Source organism: Macrotis lagotis, chromosome X, assembly GCF_037893015.1.
Source record: "Macrotis lagotis isolate mMagLag1 chromosome X, bilby.v1.9.chrom.fasta, whole genome shotgun sequence".
In the NCBI taxonomy this organism is placed as follows: Eukaryota; Metazoa; Chordata; class Mammalia; order Peramelemorphia; family Peramelidae; genus Macrotis; species Macrotis lagotis.
Genome location: NC_133666.1, coordinates 693,945,356 through 693,965,680, shown reverse-complemented (window position 1 = coordinate 693,965,680; position 20,325 = coordinate 693,945,356). Strand labels below are relative to the sequence as shown.

Genomic DNA, 20,325 nt, shown 5'->3' with positions numbered 1-20,325 from the left:
CCACTCCACTACATTTCTGGATAGCTCACTCCACTTTGGGAAAGTGCCTATTATTTCCATATTATTATGTCCAGCCTGAACCTGTATCTCTCCCACTTAGGTTTGTTACTTTGGTTTTCCCCTCTGGATCTAAGCATAAAAATAATCTTAATTTCTTTTTCCATTGATACTTCTTTAAAAGCTTAAAGGTAGGGGCGGCTAGGTGGCGTAGTGGATAAAGCACCAGCCTTGGAGTCAGGAGTACCTGGGTTCAAATCTGGTCTCAGACACTTAATAATGACCTAGCTGTGTGGCCTTGGGCAAGCCCCTTAACCCTGTTTGCCTTGCCAAAAAAAACCTAAAAAAAATGCTTAAAGGTAGTCCTACCCCTCTCTGATTGAATACTGCATGCACTCCGAGATCCTGAACTTTGGGTGCGTCAGGCCTCCTTTGGCTTGAAGTCAGAGAGACCTAAGCATATAGCTGTCTCCAAAGGACTTGGGATTCTCTAGGAGGAGGAGGGTGGGATTGACTTCTCCCAGGCCTATTATACCTTTTTGAAATATTGGAACACTGAGGTGAGAAGAGGAATGCAAAATAGAATTGGGATAGTTTTAGGAATGCTGTCCTCTTCTTGCTTCTCCAGGGTCTAGGATAAAAGGGAGCAGTTAATTTAAGTACTTATTAAATACTATTGATACAAAGATTGCAAACAGCCCTCAGAAGAGCTTACATTTTACTGAGGCGACCAACATGTACTAACCCATAAGCCAGTACAAAGTATATACAAGCAGAATCTATAAATACATTTTGAAGGGGAGGGTTCTAGTAGGTGGGGAAGAATCAGAGAAGGTCTGCTAAGCTTTTTTGAAGGAAGGGAAACTGTCCTCTAAAAGGCAGAGGTGAGGAAGGGTTGGTGAAGAGAGATTTGAGAGGAGACTGACTAGGAAGCTTTTAGAATGGTCCAGGTGAAAACTGATGAATAGTCAACACTAAGATGATGGCTATGTGAATAGAGATGGGGGGAACAAGTTTAAGAGATGCAGAATTTGAAATGTCTATGGGATGTGGGAAATGTCCAGCAGGCGTTTAGTTAGTAATGCGGGATTAGCTCTTAGGAGTTGTCTGCCTAGAGATTAATCCTTAATTGATGAGGCCGATGTGAGAGCGAGTATAGAGAGAAAAGAAGTTCTGGGACATAGAATTGTGCAACACTTAGAGTTAAGAGAATGGGTTGTGAATGATAATCCAGCAAAGGAGACAGAAGTTGTTAGGTTGGGGAGAACCAGGAGAAAGCAATGTCATGGAAACCCAGAAAGGGAGAATATCCAGTAGGAATGGAACAGACAGTCACTTGACCTTTCAGGGAAATTGGAGGATAAGGATTGAGAGGATGCCAGCAGATTAGGTCATTAGGAGGTTATTGTTCACATGGAAGAGAGATTTAGTTGTGTGGTCAAGTTGGAAGCTAGATTGCATGGGTGGAGAACTGAACGGATGGAGAGAAATGGATTCAGCTTACTTATAGAAGGGAAGATAGAGGATGACCACATGAAGGGATGGCAGGGTCAAGTGAAAAAAATTTTTTTAAGAATAGATAGTGGGGGGGCGGCGGCTAGGTGTCATAGTGGATAAAGCACTGGAGTCAGGAGTACCTGGGTTCAAATCTGGTCTCAGACACTTAATGACCTAGCTGTGTGGCCTTGGGCAAGTCCCTTAACTCCATTTGCCTTGCAAAAGCCTAAAAACAAACAAACAAAAAAGAATAGATAGTAGGGAAGGAATCAGTAGATAGGAAGAGAGATCTAAGATTAAGGAAAGAGGACTTGATAGTGGGGGCAGGAGAAGATAGGGATGTGAACACAGTACAGGGAAAGGGGTTGGCTTTGGTGAGAAGGTCACTACCTTTTAATCATACATTGGAATGGGGGAATGCAAGTGGAAGAGAGAAGGTCAAGGAGTTTTGAAATGAAGAGAAGGGAGAAGAGGCTCTGCAGATGACCTCAGTTTTCTCAGCAAAATAGGAAGAAAAATCTCATTTGAAATGAGAGAAGGTTTGGAACAGCTACTATGGGAGGGAATAAAACAAAATAACTGCTTTGCAATAGTGAGGTCTCTATTGGGATTGAACACCACCAATAAATGCTTTCCTTTTTCCTGGACCCAAGTTTAGAATCAAGATCTTAGGAAAGGTGGGGATCAAACTCAATGCTTACCAAGGATTTCAATTCCCATTTCTATAGTGTTCTATGGTTTACCAAGTGCTTTCTTTATGACAGTCCTGTGAGGAAGATCATGCTAGGATGAGTCATCATTTTCATTTTACAGGTGGGGAAGTTGAGACTTAGAAGAAACAAGTCTTTGCTGATTATGCCCTTGCAGAGCATTTTACATAGGTTTAGAACTGGAAGGTATTCTAGTAGCCTTTCATTTTTATTGATGAGGAAACTGAGACCCAGAGAGGTTGTGACTGATTCAGATAAGAGTGAAGCTGGGATTCCAGCTGTAGGCCTAACAATACTCAATTACATTGTGGCTCATCTCAGCCTGGGGAATGGGGACCACCCTCCTCAGGTCTGTGGCACTCAGCTCTTAGCATCCACTCTACTTTTCTTCTCAAGGACCATTGCCTAGCCCCAAGTGGGGCTGGAGATGTCCAGGGCCAGTCAGGCTCTTACCACCGGAATGCCTCATTGGGAATCCTTATTTCCCCAGGGATGATTGAGCTGTGGGCCCAGGTGGCTGGGGACAGGAAGCCAGACAACCCATCCTAGAAGCCCCTCTATGTTCCCAGGTGAGTTGGTGATCCAGCAAGTATACCTGGCTCCCAGAAGCCAACACTACTGCGGAGGGCGGGTGGCTAAGGCTCCTGCATGGAGGGTCTGGTGGTTCAGAGACTAGTTGAGCCATCTTGGCCTCTGGAACCAGACCAATGTGGAACTATTTGTTGCATTCCCTCGAGAGTCTCTCCTGTCCTATGTCTCAGAAAACTATCAAGAGACCGAGGAAAACAAAGAAGGCCTCTTTTATGGCATAAGACTGTCCAAATGTGGAGATTGGGGTGGGGTGGGAAGGCCTATAGCTGGGAGCCAGGCTCACCAGACACTCACATGCCCCTTCTGCTTTTTGTGTGCCACACAAAACACCTCCTGTCTTTAGCAGGGGGAGTCTGACATACAGCAAGCCATGAGCAAGCTCAGGGTGCACAGAATGACTCAACATTTAGTCATCTGATGAGTTTGGGCTCTTAAGGAGTCACCACAGCCTAGCCGAGTGATCCTCCACACCAGAGGCTGGGTAGGGACCTGCTATGAGGGGGACCCCAGAGGGAAGCCACTGGAGCTTGAACCAGATTACCACTGGGGCAGCTTCCGGTTGAGATTCATCAGATCAGAGGATTTAGAACCAGAAGGGGCCTTAGTGACCATGTTGTTCAACTCCCCTCATCTTGTATTTGGGAAAACTGAGTTCTAGAGAGGAGAAGGGACTTGCTGGTGTAATAGCATTCTGACCCTTTTCACCAGGATCCTGTGATTCTATGAACCCAGACTGGCCAAATTCAGCATGGCTATGGATTCCTAAGGGCCTCCCCACCTATTTGCTGACCCGTGGTTCCCATGTAGCTTAAACTGACCTGTCCACTCAAAGAGTACTCAATCTTGGCATCCTTTGGCTGGGCATCCCAGTATCTGGGACTTGGAGCTAATGCTAAAAAGGCACAAATGGGGAGGGACTCTTCGATTTGACATTTTGTAACCATATCTATTTTTTATACCCCAATGGAGAGGGAGGGAGTGATCTGGTGTGCCAGGGGAGGCTCTTTTATCACAGCTACATTTTCCATAGTTCTCTTCTACTTGTTCTTTCATTTTAGCTTCACAGAAGCAAGGAAGGCAAATGTTATTCATTTTAGAGATGAGGAGGGTGAGAGACAGAGATATCATCAGAAAAAGGCAGAGGTCAAGGGAGGAATCCTAGGGTGTAGAAGTGGAAGGGACCTTGAGAGATCATTGTGATGGGTCACCTTCCTCTTCTTTAGGTAACTGGAATGCTCTGCTCAAGGTCACACAGACCTTTTTTTTTTTTTTTTTTTTTTTTTTTTTTTTAGTTTTTGCTAGGCACTGGGGTTAAGTGGCTTGCCCAAGGCCACACAGCTAGGTAATTATTAAGTGTCTGAGGCCGGATTTGAACTCAGGTACTCCTGACTTCAGGTGCTCTGTCCACTGCACCACCTAGCCGCCCTTACACAGACCATTTTCAATCTGGGATTTAAACCAACACCATCTGATTCTGAAACCATTGCTTAGCACCCTTGTCTTCCCTCCCTCTATTCCTTACTACTTCCCTCTTCCCTCCCTCTGCTTCAGCAGTGAAACTACAAGTTACTGAGGACTTTTCTTAGACTAAGGGACCTGAGCAATATTGGGGTTCATAGTAGGGTGAGATGAAGAGAGGATGAGTGTGTTCTTGACCTGACTCTGCATGGTCCTCCTGACCCTGGGTTCTGGGATGGATGTCAGCTCTTTGGAGTGCTCTCTGTGCTCACTGGGATCTTAGGATTGAAAACTGGGAGGAACTTTAGCAATCTATCTATTCTGCCCCTCCATTTTACAGAGGAAACAGCTAGATTCATAGAGGGAAAATGACTTGTTCTAAGTCACTGAGTTAAGAAGCTATCAAACCAAGATTTGAATCTAGGTCCATTGACTCCAGACTTTCCAGACTTTCCCTTGGGTTGTATTCCCTCCCTCCAGGAAGTCCAGACCTATTGGGGCCATGCCAGGGGAATAATACTCATGCCATATTTGGGTTCTAATATAGTCTGTGATTTATTGGTTTATTCTTTAGCCATGTGGTTACTATGTTCGAAGGAAGGGAGGAGGAATTAATGAAAATAGCAGCTTATACTGGACCGTGTTAATATCTCCTGCACGCTCCCGACCTCTCCCATCCAAGTTCCGAACCGAACCTCGGGCTCATTTCTCTCCTTCTCCAGCCCCCTGGGACTGTCAGTCACCTTAGCTGTGCGTAGCATCTGAAGGTTTTGAGGAGTGCCCTTGCTCACTCTCAGGGGACAGATGGTCCGAGTTGAAGCCCAGGGTCTCTGACTGCCTCGTCACCTGCACTTCCTCATCCTTCTCTGAAGGTGCCTCTGGCTTGGACTCCTCCTTCGTTTCCACCAAGGTGGTGGACTTCTTATCTGTGTTAGTATCTGGGACCTTGAGGGTTTCCTGCCCTGCCCGGGAACTCTCTCCCTCCTTAGTGCTGGAGGCTGAGGACTGAGTCTTGGGCTTGACCTGCTGCACCCAGCAGTGGTTGAGAATCTCATCGATGTGCAGCCGCCGGTTGACATCGGGCTGCAGCATTCGGTAGATGAGGTCCTTGCACTCCCCAGTCAGGTGCTTGGAGCGGGGGAAGTTGACGCGATGCTCCTTCTGGATACGCAGCATCTTCTTGATGTTGGAATCATCGTAGGGCATGGAACCACAGACCATGATGTAGAGGATCACACCCAGGCTCCAGATGTCGTACACCTTGGGCTGGTAGGGGATGCCCTGGAGCACCTCGGGGGCTGCGTAGGCTGCTGACCCACAGAAGGTCTTGCTGAGCATGATGCGCCCAGAGTCGTCCCGTACACAGCGCTTGGAGAACCCAAAGTCAGACAGCTTGATGTTGTAGTCTTTGTCGAGGAGGAGGTTCTCACACTTGAGGTCCCGGTGGACGACATCCAGGTCATGGCAGTATTTGACAGCCGAGGAGAGCTGGTGGAACTTCTTGCGGGCATCATCTTCATGCAGGGCACCCCGGGTCTTGATGAACTCCAAGAGGTCTCCTTGGACCCCAAGTTCCATGATGATGTAGACCTTGCCATCAGACGTCTCAAAGATCTCGTAGGTCTTAACAATGGAGCGGTGGTTAAGCATTGCCAGAATCTCAATCTCCCGGGGCAAGAATTTCTCTAAAAAATCCGTGGGGGCTTTCCTGCGATCTATGATCTTGACCGCCACATTGAACTTCAGGCGCTCAGAGTAAGCAGATTTCACTTTTGCATACGAACCCTCTCCCAAATTTATTCCCATGATGTAGCCTCTTCTCTTAAGGACAGCAGCATCATCCATAGTACTAGAAGCGGCAAGTGCCTCTGACGCTGCTATGTATCTACATGGCCCTTCCCCACATAGGCCCACAGTGCCCTTATTGACACTGCGAGAGAGTCCTCTGAGCGGGTTGGGCCTGGAGTTGGTTGGAGGTAGAACGCTCAGCATTGTCTCTGGAGTGACTTCAGCATGTGAAGTCACAAAGGAGCGGGGACTGCGGTGGAATGGAGCTCTCTCCTCGACCCTGCTAGGTACCTGGAACCCAAGGGGGCCTGAGGGGAGGAGCCTCCAGTTCCTTAGGCAGACGTGGCTTGACTGATCATTATCCTGGCCCTTGGGCCCTGAGTTGAGGTAGGAGGGGAAGGAAATCTCCTGTGGCTCTTCCTTTCCCAATCTAACCTTAGAGAGTTTTTCCCCAAAGGCTGATATTGCCCCTGTGCAGACTAAGAGTTTCTTAACTTTGTAGAGGATGGGAGGTCCCCTACCTACCCTCCCTGAGAATGATTTAGGATCCAAAACTTCCTCTTTCCCATCAAAAGGAAGCCCTCTTGTGCCTAGTACTCTTTCTCATCATTTGTTAACACTAGTAAAATAAGTTAAGTTGAAGTGTCAGTGACTAATATTTATATTCGTCTCAGAATATTTATACTTTGGCAAAGGATTCTGGGGGGACACAGTCCCTTAGCTGAATGGAAAGGTGCTCCTACTTGAGATGCTGCTAAATCAAAGTTTTGTGGGGAAAAAAGCAATAATCCAGAGATAATAGTTCACCCTAAGGGCTATCCAGGTGAGCTGAGTGTCTAATGAATGGTATGGTGGCCAAACTAAGATAAAATGTCCAGTGAGACAGATATTCAGTGAACAAATGTTCAGTGAGATGCCTTAGATGGCATTTAGAGTCCTTGTGTCCCACTTTAAAGAAGGAATTGGCAACCTAGGGTGTGAAGGGGCTTAGAAATCAAACCATATAAGAAGTACAGAAAAAGACTGGGGGTTGGTAGTTTGGTGAAGAAAAGATTTGGGTAACAAGATAAGTGTCTTCAAGTACCTGGGAGTGAACCTTGAGTTGTTTTAACTCCCTCCCCATCCCACTCCAATAATGGGGTCGGGCATGTTTTGTTTATCAAAGGAACAGACCCTAATGGAGCTGATCAACCGTGGATGAATCTGCCTCGTGTGTTAGCCAGTGAATCAGAGGTGAGACCAGACAGTGTGAATCCTGTAGTTCTGTGAATTCCCATCTCAGGTGATTGTGTATTGTTAGGGATTCAGGGTGGGGAGTGGTGGGGAGGGTCTAGATTTCTCTGTAACAGCAGAGGCATTGAGACCAAAGCAAGGAATGCTTTAAGATGGGAGTTTACCTGAAAGAACTCACTTGGTCTCCGGCAGCAAATCTTCCCATGACTTCCTAGCCTTTCCTTCCAGTGGAGGGGGGATGCAGTCAGTTTTCTTCCCTTGTAGGATCCAGGTGGGATGGGAGCTGTCCAGTTCAACAATTGTCTATGGAGAGCCTACCGTGTGGGGCCAACTGTGCAGCTACAGAGATGAAAAATGACCACTGCTTTTCCCCTCAAAGAGCTGGAGAGGGGGAGGAAAGAATGCCTCATGGGAAAAGAGGAGGATTTGGTAAGATTTTATGAAAGAGAGTCAAAGATGAGACCCAGTATGAACCTTTGACTCTCCTAAGAAATCCAAATGTGTATTTGAGGGAGAAAAATGGTGCCAAGGCAGGACCACTGGATTTCTTGTCAGAAGACCTGGCTTTGCCCCTTGTTAGCTATGTGACCTTGAGCAGATCATTTCCCTAAGCCTCAGTTTCCTCCTCTATAAATTGGGAAGCTGACCCTTTCAGCTCTAAAAGGATGGTCCTGTGTTCTAGGAGGATGGATCACTTTTATCTGGAGAGGTGGGGTGATGAGGGAGAACTTTGAAAGTAGAAGATTTCATGAGTCTGAAATGAGAAGGGAGGTTTCTACTTGAGGTGTGTAAATGCCTGGAGGTGGAAGTGGCAAGAGGAGATTCCAGAAGAGCTTATTATCCAGTTTAACTGAAAGTGGAATATACCTGAAGGGGATTCATGGGAAAGAAAACTGGAAAGGGACCTTGGAGCCAGATTGTGGGTGACCTGAGATGTCCTCAGGGATGCTTTGAACCACTTTCCCTAAGGGCTTTCTGTATCTGTCTGCTTTTCACCTCTGTATCCACTGCCCTCCAGGTACTTTGCCTGACCAGACAAACCTCATTTCCTTCTCAACTCTGATGCAATAAACATTTTTTTAAAGAGATTTTGACTGGAAAATGGAGGGGATGACTGCATAAAAAACAGATGAGGACCATTCTGTCAGTCAACAGACACGCATTAAGCATTGACTGTTTTCTTGGTCCTATGCAAAGTGATGGGATATAGTGAAAGACCAAAGTAAAGAGTCTGTCTTGAGTTCACATTTGAATGGGAGAAGATAATATACTAATAACCATAACCCTATGTCTGTATGTATACAACATATATATGTGTGTGTGTGTGTCTGTTATCAGATATCTGTTATCAATGGCTAGTCATTATAAATACTTAGTCCAAAGTGATTAAAATAGCTTTTATTAATACATCTTTTAAGGAAAGGGGGCCCTGAATTATGACAATGCTGAGTCTTATATGTAGTTTGAATGACTTGTTCCTCCACCTTCATGCCAATCATTGGCCAGGGTCACAATCTAATTGATACATTCACCAACCCCCCAATACATTTTCCCCACTCTGCTCATTATACTAATGAGCACAGGGGATCAAACAGTAACCTCCTTGAGCAGGTGCAAAAGAGAAGGACACAGATTCTAGGTCAACCCCTGACTAGTTGCAAAGTTATTTCTTTAATCATCTTTCCTTTCGTCTAATTCTCCCCTTCCTGGAAACAGGCTGGCGTCTTTTGACTTACACAAAGACCAGACATTCTAGCTTTTGTGATATATTATTCTCACAGGTATCATGTGAGACTCTGGTATTAGCTTCTCTCAGCCTTGTGGAACACACTTGATTCTTTCCTACATTTCTATACACATGTCCATACACACTTATATTCACACTTTCATATACACTAGATACATACAATATGTATGGAGATAGAAGGGAACCCTGGAGGGAAGGCCCAAGCACTTGGTAGAACCTGGAAAGGCCCCTTACAGCCAAAGGGAAAGAGGGAGAGCCCTCTGCCCATGAGTGTGGCCCAGGTAAAGAATCAGAGGTGGGAGATAGAGATTGGGGAGATGGGTTGCATAGTAAATGGAGAGGAATGGAAGGTAATATATTGGAAAAGCAGAAGGGGTTGGTTTTTGACACTCAAAATGACAAACAAATGAGTTTTTTGTTGTTGTCTTTTTTTGCAAGGAAATGGTGTTAAGTGACTTGCCCAAAGTCATACAACCAGATAATTATTAAGTGTTTGAGGCCAGATATGAACTCAGGTCCTCCAGACTATAGGGCCAGTGCTCTATCCATTGTACCACCCAGCTGCCCCAACAAATGAGTTTCTGTTTGATCTTGGAGGTCATAACAAAGCAGGAGTTTACTGAATAAGGGGAAATGAGTCACTTCTAAAGATAAATATTTTAGAAAAATCACTTTGTCAACTGAGTGAAGGATGGACTGGTATAGGTAGAGATGAGATGGGAGAGTGGTTGGAAAAATATTACAGAAGATCAGGATAGAGGTAAAGAAGGCATGAATTAAAGTGGTGGCTATATGAGAGAGAGGACATAAATCAGAGGTCATGGTAAAGCAGATATGAGAAGATTCGGAAACAGATTGGCTTTCTGGGGAGAGTGCAGATAAGGAATTGAGGATGACTCCCAGATTCTAATCTTGACTGACTAGGATGATGGTAGTCAGAGATAAGTTTGGAAGAGGGGAGGGTTTGAGATCAAAGATAATGAATGCAGTTTTGGACACATTGAGATTAAGATGTCTTTGGAATCTGATGAGATCACTAAGTGAGGGAGTCTAGAGTGAAAAGAGGACTTAGAATAGAACTTTGGAAAGATATACCCATTGGTACAGAAAACTAATAAATGGCAGGAGGAAAATCAGGAGAAAACAGTGTCATGGAAACCCAGAGAGGAGAGAGTATCCAGGAGAACCTGCTACAGAGAGATGGAAGGCCATTAGATTTGGCCATTGAAAAAATCTTGGCTAGCTTTGGAGATAGCTGTTCTGATAAAGTCAGAAATCGGATTGTGGAGAGTAAAGAAGAGAGTGAGGAGATGAAGTATAGCGCCAGGAAGAGAAAGAGAGAGACATGGGATTATATCTAGTAGACATAGTTGTGACTCCATCTTCCACCTTCTTGTCTAACTGTAATTCCTCCATAGAGAATTCATCCACTCAGGGCACTAGAGACCCATCTTTGTTGTTTTTATTTTTGTTATTTTTTCCCCCATGGATCCTTGTGTGACACTGAACTTGTCCAACCATTCTCCCTAACTCTATTTCTAAGCTCAGCCTATCTCTTTCTGGCGGTTCATGACTGATGATATCACTTACAGCACCACATATATTCAAATCCTTGTTGACAGAATTCTACTGTTCACATGCACCTTTGAACTCTTTAGTGCTTTTTGGGTCATCCGAAGTTTTGTGAGTCTTCAGACATTGTTGTTCTTTATAGTTAATAGTCATTCTTCTGTCCCAGAGAGTATCTGAAGTTAGTGTGAGAAATCCTTCCATACTTGCAAATTGTAACCTGGTAGACAAGTCCTAGGGACTTCTCTGAGACATAGAAAGCCCAGGCTCCTATAATTAGTAGTAAGTATCAGGGCATAAGATGTGAGACCAATTCCTCCTGACATCAAGCCCGGCACTCTAGCCACAATGGCAAGCTATCAATAGCAAAATAGTAACATCCCCAGAGGGGCTTTGGCAGAAGTCATGTTTTGGGTCCAACCTATTGTCCAGCTCTGGCATCTTCTATCCACGGGCCATCTGATCAAAGTGTCCATTTATAATCTAGACAAGAACAATTGTTCACCTTTTCAAAGCACTTTGAGGTTTATAGGGCATTTTACTTAAATAAACTATTTAATTTGATCTTCACAAGTCTTTGAGGAAGCTGATGGTGCAGGCCATTTACCCTATTTATTGAAGAAAGAGGAAGCCAAGTAGGGAAATCACTTGTTCAATGTCATCTTTAGTAAACAGCAGAGCTGGAATTTGAGTAAACGTTTTCAGACTAGAAATCCATTATTAATGTTGATCCATCACTGCTGCAGAATTAGGGATTATACTTGTTTTGCCTGACACTAGAGGGCAGAACTGTTGGAATCAGAGACAGATTTTCATTATCATCATTTCATTCATCTAAACTTTTTTTTTTTTAGATTTTTTTTTGCAAGGCAAATGGGGTTAAGTGACTTTCCCAAGGCCACACAGCTAGGTCATTATTAAGTGTCTGAGGCCGGATTTGAACTCGTCCTCCTGACTCCAAGGCCGGTGCTCTATCCACTGCACCACCTAGCTGTCCCCATGTAAACTTCTTAATAGTGAGGACTGTTCAAATTCATTGGGTGGTCTTGACCATTAGAGCTCTTCAAATGGAGGTTGAATAATTATTTGTTGGGGGGCGGCTAGGTGGAGCAGTGAATCGAGCACCAGCCCTGGAGTCAGGAGTACCTGAGTTCAAATCCGACCTCAGACACATAATAATTACCTAGCTGTGTGGCCTTGGGCAAGCCACTTAACCCCATTGCCTTGCAAAAACCCTAAAAAATAAAAAAAATATAATAATTAATTTTGGAGAATTTGCTCTCTGGAGCTCCTGTTCTTTCATGAATAAATTTCCCTTTACCTTAGGGATCTGCTTCATTCTAGTCAAGTCAAATCAAGTCAAAAAAGCATTTTTTAAGCTCTTACTACATGCTAGACATTGTGCTAAGCTCTAGGGATACAAAGAAAAGGAGAAAACAATGGTCCCTGCCACCAGAGGGCTCAGAATCATCAAACAGCAACAACTTTAACCAAGCTATCTCCAGGGTACTTGGGAGAGTCAGTAAAAAAAAAAGCACCAAGTGATGGAGTGTTCTGTGCTAGTCACAACCAGGAGCCAGGGTTCCTGGAATGACAAGGGTAGAAGGGGAAGAGAAATTCACTCTGAGAAAGTGAGGCCAGCTTGGACAGAACTTCCGAGAACCAAGTAGAGAATTATATGTTTGATCCTGAGGGTGTGAGTGAACTGGGGGGGGGGGTATTGTGCATGGGGTGGGTGACACCTTATACGGTTCCCTTTTCCCTACAGAGGCTCCTGCATTCCTGGCTACCTTCTCCAACCCTAGCGGCAGCTTCTTTCATGATTCTTCACCAATGGAATTTCTGATGTATCTACCATGGTGCCTGTCTCTCAAGCCTTCTGTATTGCTCTCCCCACCCCAATCCTCCCACCTCTGTAGAGGGCCCCATCTCCTACTTATTGGACATTGATTATAAACTCTTGCTTCTCCGCCTCAGAATCCCTTGATGTCCCTCCCATTTTCTCCATCTTTCAGATCCCTGAGACAGAAGTAGCTCTTCTTAGGACCAATTCTTGTGCCTTGAATTCTTTCTCCCATCTCCTAGAGTTGAAACATTCTCCCTTTTTCATCTTCAGTCTCTTCCTGCCTACTGACCCTGGATCTCCTGGCTCTTCATGCCTGCAGGCTACTCCCGATCCACCTCTGCCTTTTAGAGCCTTGCTTACTTCGGAGCTCATGCCAGGGCCTCCTAGCTAACAGTGTCCCCTCCCCTATTACTCTCTCCATGGTGTGTATCCTCTTCTCTGAGTTTATGTTGTTCCTCCTAAAGGGCAGGGCTGTTTTCTTTGCATCCACATCACCTCACACATTGGTATGCACATAATAAATGGTGGTTTGAGAGTTGAGAGGCAGTATAGTGTAATGGATGGAGAGTCCTGGGTTCACATCTTGTCTCTGACACAGAATGGGTTTGCTAGATCATTGATTCACTCTGGGCCTCAGCTTTCTCATATCTTATAAGAGGGAATTGGACTCGAGGGTCTCAAGTCCCTACCAGGGCAAGAGTTTTAGGATTCTAGGATTTGACTTTCAAAACTTAACTAGACCTTCCATCTCCTTAGGCTGCATCTGGTGATGTGCTTCAGCTTCCCAACTGTCTAACTTCCTGGAACAAGGGGTCTTGGCACTTTATTTCCTCCTCTTCTGCTCCTTGTCACTGCTCAGTCCTTGCCATTCTGACTTACAAGTTTTATTCTTTAAATGGGGTTACTTGTCCCTCTTCATCACTAAATCCAATGGATTTATCTCAATCCTCTTTCCTGATCTCTCTCTGCAGTCTCTGACACCGTTGGTCACATTCTGCTCCTGGCAGTTCTCTGTTTTTGTCTCCTTTCACTCTCTCCATCCCTATCTCCTTGTCCTCTACTTTCGTGACCACTCTTCCCATGTAAGTGCCCCTCAAGGGTCTTCCTCTCACTCTCTGCTCTCTCTCTCCCACCCTCTCTTGCACTGGCTTCCATGGGTTTAACTGTCATCTTATCTGATCACACTCTCATCTATATCTGTAGCTCTCATCTCTCTCTGTAGCCCCAGTCAGTCCCATGTCATTAAGTTCTTGTTTTCATTTCCATCTGAATGTTCTAAAGGAACCCTAAACCTGAACTCATTATCTTATCCAAAATTCTCTCTCCTGCTAGCGTCCATGTTTCTGTTGAGGGCAACCACTGTCCTTGTGACTTGAGGTTTCCAACCTCAGGATCTCCATTCTTCTCTTTCCCTCCCCAATCCAATCAGCTGGTGATTTTTGTGGATTCTCCTGTCACAGTATTGGTTTGTGTTTAGCACAACACCATGTTCATTGGACTATGTCACAGCTTCTTGGATTGGCTTGACCTGGATATCCTGAAGGGGATCTTTCTTTCTTTCTCTCTTTCTCTCTCTCTCTCTTTCTTTCTTTCTTTCTTTCTTTCTTTCTTTCTTTCTTTCTTTCTTTCTTTCTTTTCTTGAGGGACAACCATCTTTTTTGTTTTTTTAGGTTTTTTTTTCAAGGCAATGGGGTTAAGTGGCTTGCCCAAGGCCACACAGCTAGGTAATTATTAGTGTCTGATCCCCAGGTACTCCTGACTCCAGGGCCGGTGCTCTACCCACTGCGCCACCTAGCTGCCCCAACAACCATCTTTATTTTATTTGTTTTCTCAATATATGCAAAGCTAGTTTTCAACATTCATCCTTTTGCATTTTTCTATCACCCTCCCCATGCCAGTAAAGAATCTTTTATAGGTTGTACATGTCCAGTCATGTTTAACATATTTCCATATTAGTCATGTTTTGAAAATGGAATTAGGACAAATGGGGAGGGACCATGAGAAAGAAAAAAAATACATAAAAGAAATGCATTCAGACTCCAAGGAGTATTTTCTGGATGTGGATGCATAGCGTAAAGCAGGCGAGAGGATTATTCTACTCTGCCTCTACAATTGTGTGACTCTTATTGTCCAGGTTTTGGTTTGGTTCTCCATTCACCTACCTGTGAGTCGAGGGGCCCCCAGGGCCAGTGTTAGCTTTCCCTGAGTCAATGAGAAGGTACCTCACACATCCCTGAGCACACGGTAGATGAAGTCAACTTCCTGTCTCTCCCTGGACTGGACACATTTCCCTTTGAAAGGCAACTGGAGAGGAGCCCTGGAGAATGAAGCTAAGTTAGAAATGTTAGGTACTATTTCTGCTTATGGCCATGATGTCCACTATCCCCCCAAGAAAATGAAGAAGGGTAGAACTGGTCCCAAGTGAGGGATGGGACTTGGGAATGGTAGGAATCAGGAGTAGGAACATTCTCCTTAGGGACTTTTAAGATTAAAAAAAATCAGTTTTGTAGGAGTAACCCAGTAGGGAGGGTCGATATTGGCAAGGAAGGAAGGTGAAGAAAAAGAATGATGTTTATTTGGAACTTTGTCCGTGTTTTCTCCTCTTTCCTAGGGCCAAGCATTGCAAGGCTCTTGCCCATGAAAGCACTGCAGAAGATTTTTCATCTCCAGTAGAAGAGGAGATCTAGGCCCAAAGAATTCCACAAAAGATGGAATGCTTGTGCCTTGCTAGGAAAAAGGCACAAGTCATGCCTCCGTGGGTTGGACCAGAAGAGAATCAAGTGTGGTTGGGCAGGGCAGGGATGGCTATTCGAAAGAGAGAATTCAGGCTGCTCCTGGAAAGGATTTGTGTAAGTCTTGTCTGCTAGTCCCTCCTCCTTGAAGGATCAGCTGCTGAGGGACCAGGCCCTGTTGGGCCTGAACAGGGCAGATATAATTTCAGAAATGCTAGACATAAGCCCGCCCCTCCCCCCCAACCACCTGAATTGGCAGCCTCAACTCCTTTTTGACACCTTTGGCCTTATCTCTGTGGGCAAACGCTTTTTTACCCATGGTTTCCCTGCACCTGCAGGAGGAAATGAACATTCTCCTAGAACTGTAGAAAAAGCTGTTAATTGGCACCTGCCCCTAGGGCCTACAGTCAGGTCCATTTGAGGTGGTGGAAAGAGCTCTGAGTTGAGAGCCCAAGGGCTAGGCTTGCCCCTGGGCCTCTATGGACATCTCTCTCCTGAGAGTTCAGATGGGAAGCTAGCAGGAGGTGGTCAGCCTAATGTTGGCTCCTCCACTACCACACAGGGTATGGAGAAAGCCTTCAATTGTGCATCAACAGCCCTGGCTCTGGGTTCCAATCCTCTACTTGCCATTTATGATTTCTGGGTCATGGTTGCTTTGTCTGATCCTCATTTTGCTTATCCATAAAATGGGAACCATGATGTATCTGCTTCCTGTTTAGTGATTTGTGGACTTGTTCCTGGACAGGGCTCAGAGATCATCATTTTCTAGATGAGGAAACAGTCACACAGGCAGGCCATGACAGAGCCGGGATCATGAGCCCAGATATCCACTAAAGAAAGGGCTTTGTAGCCCTGAAGATCTAAGACAACTGTGAGAAGCCGAAAAGGAAATCTATTCACTGACATTACTGAGACTCTCTCCCTCTCATCTCTGGTTTCCCCAGTCTTCAAGGAGAGATAGCTACCAAGTCCAGGACCCTTGGAAAGACACATGGGCATCACATCAGTCTGCCAGCCCTACGAAGGGCAACATGTCAGAGACAAAGGGTGGGACAGGCTTAATTGGGACCTTTGGGAACTAAGGGTTTGGGGTGAGGGTGGGGGCATGTAGTGGGAAGCACACCAGACCTTGAGATGTTTGTGCTGCCACTGATCAAATGCCAAGTTTGTCTTTCTGATCTGACAATTGTGTTGCAGGCCTCCTCACAGCCACTTAAATCAAGGGCCTCCCTGTTGCCTACCTTGGCAGGAAGGATCCTCAGTGACCACAGTGGTTCCAGATTCCAGACACTGTGCAGCCTCACCAAAGAAGACCGATAAAAAAGTCTGTAGGGTTAGCAGAAAAGTTTTTGTTACCTCCCCAAGGCAGAACCAACTGATCTTTTCCATTTTGACTTATGCTACATTATCTGGATTTGACCAAGATGTAGATGCTAAAAGACAAGCCCAAAGCTTGTCTGTCCAGTTTCTGGCTACATTTTAGGCAACAGGCCTATTTTTTCTTGGGGTATGTGAGTGGTCATGCATCTCATGTCAGGTTCTTCAATATTCAGTACTTGATGGAGGCTGCATATTGTTACCTGCAGTCAGGAGTATCCTGAGGGAAGGGATCTTTCCTCAACTTGGCTACCATGATGGAAACCCTCCATAATGGGCATGGACACTGTTGGAACCCTTGGGTCTCTCCTTTCTATGCTTTGCTTGTATTACATACTCAGATGGGTGGACAATCTCCTTGACTCAGGAGTTGCCTCCTATAATGTGTGTATCACAATCCATCCTGTCCCGTCTCTCCACATATTTTCCACCAGGGGCAGGGGTGGGGTCCTCCTGATGGGGTGGAGGCATTTATAATTCCCTCTGGATATTGATTATCCCTAAATCTTGATAACTGTTCACTTGCCATTCCAGGGCAGTCTAAGTCTTTGAAGATCACCCTTCTTGCACTTGTTCACCTCCTCTTGTGTTCTGTAGGTTTTGTTTGCTGACACAAGATTCTAGAGTAACATAGTATAGCAGAAAGAGCATTGGATTTGAAAGATGTGGGTTTAAATCCTGGCTCTTTGTAATATTCCGTGTTCCCTAGGGTAACTTCTTTCTGATCTTACTTTCTTGTCAGAACTAGAGACTTGGACTAGAGAAGGGAAGCATTTTAGAATTGGCAGGGAACTCAGATGGAATCTGATTGTGCTGACAAGGGGCCATCTAACCTCTGCTTGGAGACCTCTGATGACAGGGAATTCACTATGTTCACAGATAGTCTGCCTTTCAGAAGTTTCTTTGCCCCTGGTTCTGATCTCAAAATTAGTTTAATCCTGTTTCCATCATGGCTCTTTTCCAAGTAGTGATTGGTGCACATTCCAGGAGAATGTTCAGGCCTGTATCTCTTGAAGCTGTTCAGTGGTCCTATGATGCAACTGGGGAATGGATGGATTACCCTTCCATGGGCAGAGGAAGACCTTGAGGTGCAGAAAAGTCATGGAACATGACCAGTTTCATATAGTTAAGTTATTGACTTCCTGGGACCCAGGTTCTAGGTTTCTCTTCCCTGTGTTGCTCTTGTTCTTATTACTTAGAGCTTTCTGAGGTACCTGGGGACCCCTTCCAAGAGCAAGAAATTCTGGTTCTCAGCAAGGAGCAAACTAGACCCTGGGAGGCCTATGTTTTTCAAAGTACCCCTTGAATCCCAAACACCTGGAGCTCCATATAAATGGGTCCTGCTCCCTGCCTAGTCTTGTTTTCTTTTTTTTTTTGCAAGGCAAATGAGGTTAAGTGGCTTGACCAAGGCCACACAGCTAGGGAATTATTAAGTGTCTGAGACCGGATTTGAACCCAGGTACTCCTGACTCCAGGGCTGGTGCTTTATCCACTATGCCACCTAGCTGCCCCCCTAGTCTTGTTTTCAACTATGTGGGATGCTGTGGGAGGTTAAACTCATAAGCCAAGTTTTTTTTTTAATTTTAGAAAAGTTTTACTCATTTTGAGTTTTACAATCCCCCCCCCACCAATTTTGCTTCCTTCCCCCCACCCCCAACCCCCCAGCAGAAGGCAGTTTGCTAGTCTTTATATCATTCCCATAGTATGGATTGATCTAAGTTGAATGTGATGAGAGAGAAATCATATCCTTAAGGAAGAAACATATAGTATGAGATATAGCAGAATTATATAATAAGACAACTTTTTTTTTAATTAAAGATAATAGTCCTTGGCTTTTTTTCAAACTCCACAATTCTTTCTCAGGAAACAGATGGTATTCTCCATCACAGATATGTCAAAATTGTGCCTGATGGTTGCCCTGTTGGTATGATCAAGTCCATGAAGGTTGATCATCACCCCTATGTTACTGTTAGGGTGGACAGTGTTCTTCTGGTTCTGCTCATCTCGCTCAGCATCAGTTCATGCAAATCCCTCCAGGCTTCCCTGAATTCCCATCCCTCCTGGCTTCTAATAGAACAATAGTGTTCCATGACATACATAGACCACAGTTTGCTAAGCCGTTCCCCAATTGAAGGACATTTACTTAATTTCCAATTCTTTGCCACCACAAACAGGGCTGCAATAAATATTTTTGTACAAGTGATGTTTTTACCCTTTTTCATCATCTCTTAAGGGTATAGACCCAGTAGTGATATTGCTGGATCAAAGGGTATGCATATTTTTATTGCCTTTTGGGCAAAATTCCAAATTGCTCTCCAGAAAGGTTGGATGAGTTCGCAGCTCCCAACAATGTATTAGTGTCCCAGATTTCTCACTTCCCTGCCAAAGTTTATCATTGTCTTTTCTGGTCATATTGACTAGTCTGAGAGAGATGTCTTAATTTGCATTTCTCTAATAATTAGTGATTTAAAGCAATTTTTCATATGATTATGGATTGCTTTGATTTTCTCATCTGTAAATTGTCTTTGCATATGGGGAATGGCTTTTTTTTATAAATTTGACTCAGTTCTCTGTATATATTTTATTTTTTATTTTTTTATTTTTTTGCAAGGCAAATGGGGTTAAGTGGCTTGCCCAAGGCCACACAGCTAGGTAATTATTAAGTGTCTGAGACTGGATTTGAACCCAGGTATTCCTGACTCCAGGGCCGGTGCTTTATCCACTGTGCCACCTAGCCACCCCCTCTGTATATTTTAGAGATGAGTCCTTTGTCAGAAACATTAGTTGTAAAAATTGTTTCCCAATTTACTACATTTCTTTTGATGTAAGCCTTGTTATTAACTGAACACTGACCTTGCTTTATCAAAGGATTCCCTCCAGGATTCCTCTCATTGGTGAGCTCCCACTGGATATTGGACTAAATCATTACTCAATGTTGCCACCATATTTCTTCTCAGGAAGCTCTCACATGAGTGACTGAAGGAACCATGATTTCCTCTCGACGGACACACAAAGTCACTCCTTGACTTTGTATGAAGATGTTATCATGTTCCACCTGTTGAACCTCAGAGAGCCACTTAACTGGCTGTTGGTCTATCTAGCTTGGGAATAACTGCCACATTAGATAAGAGGTAGCATCCCAAAAGACCCCTGCAGGCTGGAAGGAAAAGAAGAGCTGTCTAGGATAAGCAGGAAAAAATAGGTATAATGGCAAAATCGTATGTTTGGGTTCAAAAAGTCAACGTCTAAAATGCAGGATGGGGGAGGTGTGTGTAGACAGCAATATATGGAAGTCTGAGTCAGATAAAGAAATAAAAACTCCAACTTCTACTCTGAATTTGTTTCCTAGAGAGGGAGTGTATTAGTAGGCCATGATCATCCTGCCACTCTGATAGACTGAGGAGGTGGTCACCCTGCCATTCTGGTTTAGAACAGGGAGGTGATCATTTTGCCACTGTGTTCTGATCAGCCTTGGTCACCCTACATTCAATAAGCATTGATTAAGCAACCTATCGTGTGCTAGACACTGAACTGAACACTGGGGATGCAGAGACAAAGGTGATAAGATCCCTATCTCTGGACGCTATGTTCTAGGAATGTCGTTGACCAGATGAAGAGTGAACAGGAAGAGTTGGCATCCAGCCACACACAAGCCGTGCCACCCTGGGGAAGCTCGGTCTCAGTTTCCCCCTCTGCAGAATGGCAGTAATGGTGATGCCACATCTTGGGCTTATGAGGATTGAATGAGTTGAGATGGTGAGTTTGTCAGCCTTAAGTGAT

The 20,325-nt window shown here is 44.7% G+C and overlaps 2 protein-coding genes across 5 annotated transcripts in view; one reads left to right on the top strand and one right to left on the bottom strand.

Annotated features, from left to right (window-relative positions):
• Positions 1-4,790: 4,790 nt before the first annotated feature.
• On the bottom strand, positions 4,791-6,237 carry LOC141501970 (testis-specific serine/threonine-protein kinase 1-like). The gene has a single exon (XM_074206445.1). The coding sequence runs from the start codon at positions 6,096-6,098 to the stop codon at positions 4,998-5,000; it is 1,101 nt and encodes a 366-aa protein (XP_074062546.1). The 5' UTR covers positions 6,099-6,237; the 3' UTR covers positions 4,791-4,997.
• DGCR2 (DiGeorge syndrome critical region gene 2) overlaps positions 6,179-20,325 on the top strand; it is a 94,697-nt gene continuing 80,550 nt past the window's right edge. Inside the window, exons 1-9 of one of the 4 annotated variants that reach the window (XM_074206434.1) lie at positions 6,179-6,428; positions 7,207-7,274; positions 7,539-7,703; positions 15,048-15,285; positions 15,914-16,215; positions 16,366-16,501; positions 17,514-17,633; positions 19,503-19,747; positions 20,140-20,301. In XM_074206434.1, the coding sequence (XP_074062535.1) occupies positions 20,299-20,301 (3 nt within the window). In that variant the 5' untranslated portion in view covers positions 6,179-6,428; positions 7,207-7,274; positions 7,539-7,703; ... (4 more) ...; positions 19,503-19,747; positions 20,140-20,298. Of the gene's footprint in view, positions 6,429-7,206; positions 7,275-7,538; positions 7,704-15,047; positions 15,286-15,913; positions 16,216-16,365; positions 16,502-17,513; positions 17,634-19,324; positions 19,748-20,139; positions 20,302-20,325 lie in introns of those variants that run through there. The other 3 variants (XM_074206435.1, XM_074206436.1, XM_074206438.1) reach the window with 3 other exon arrangements.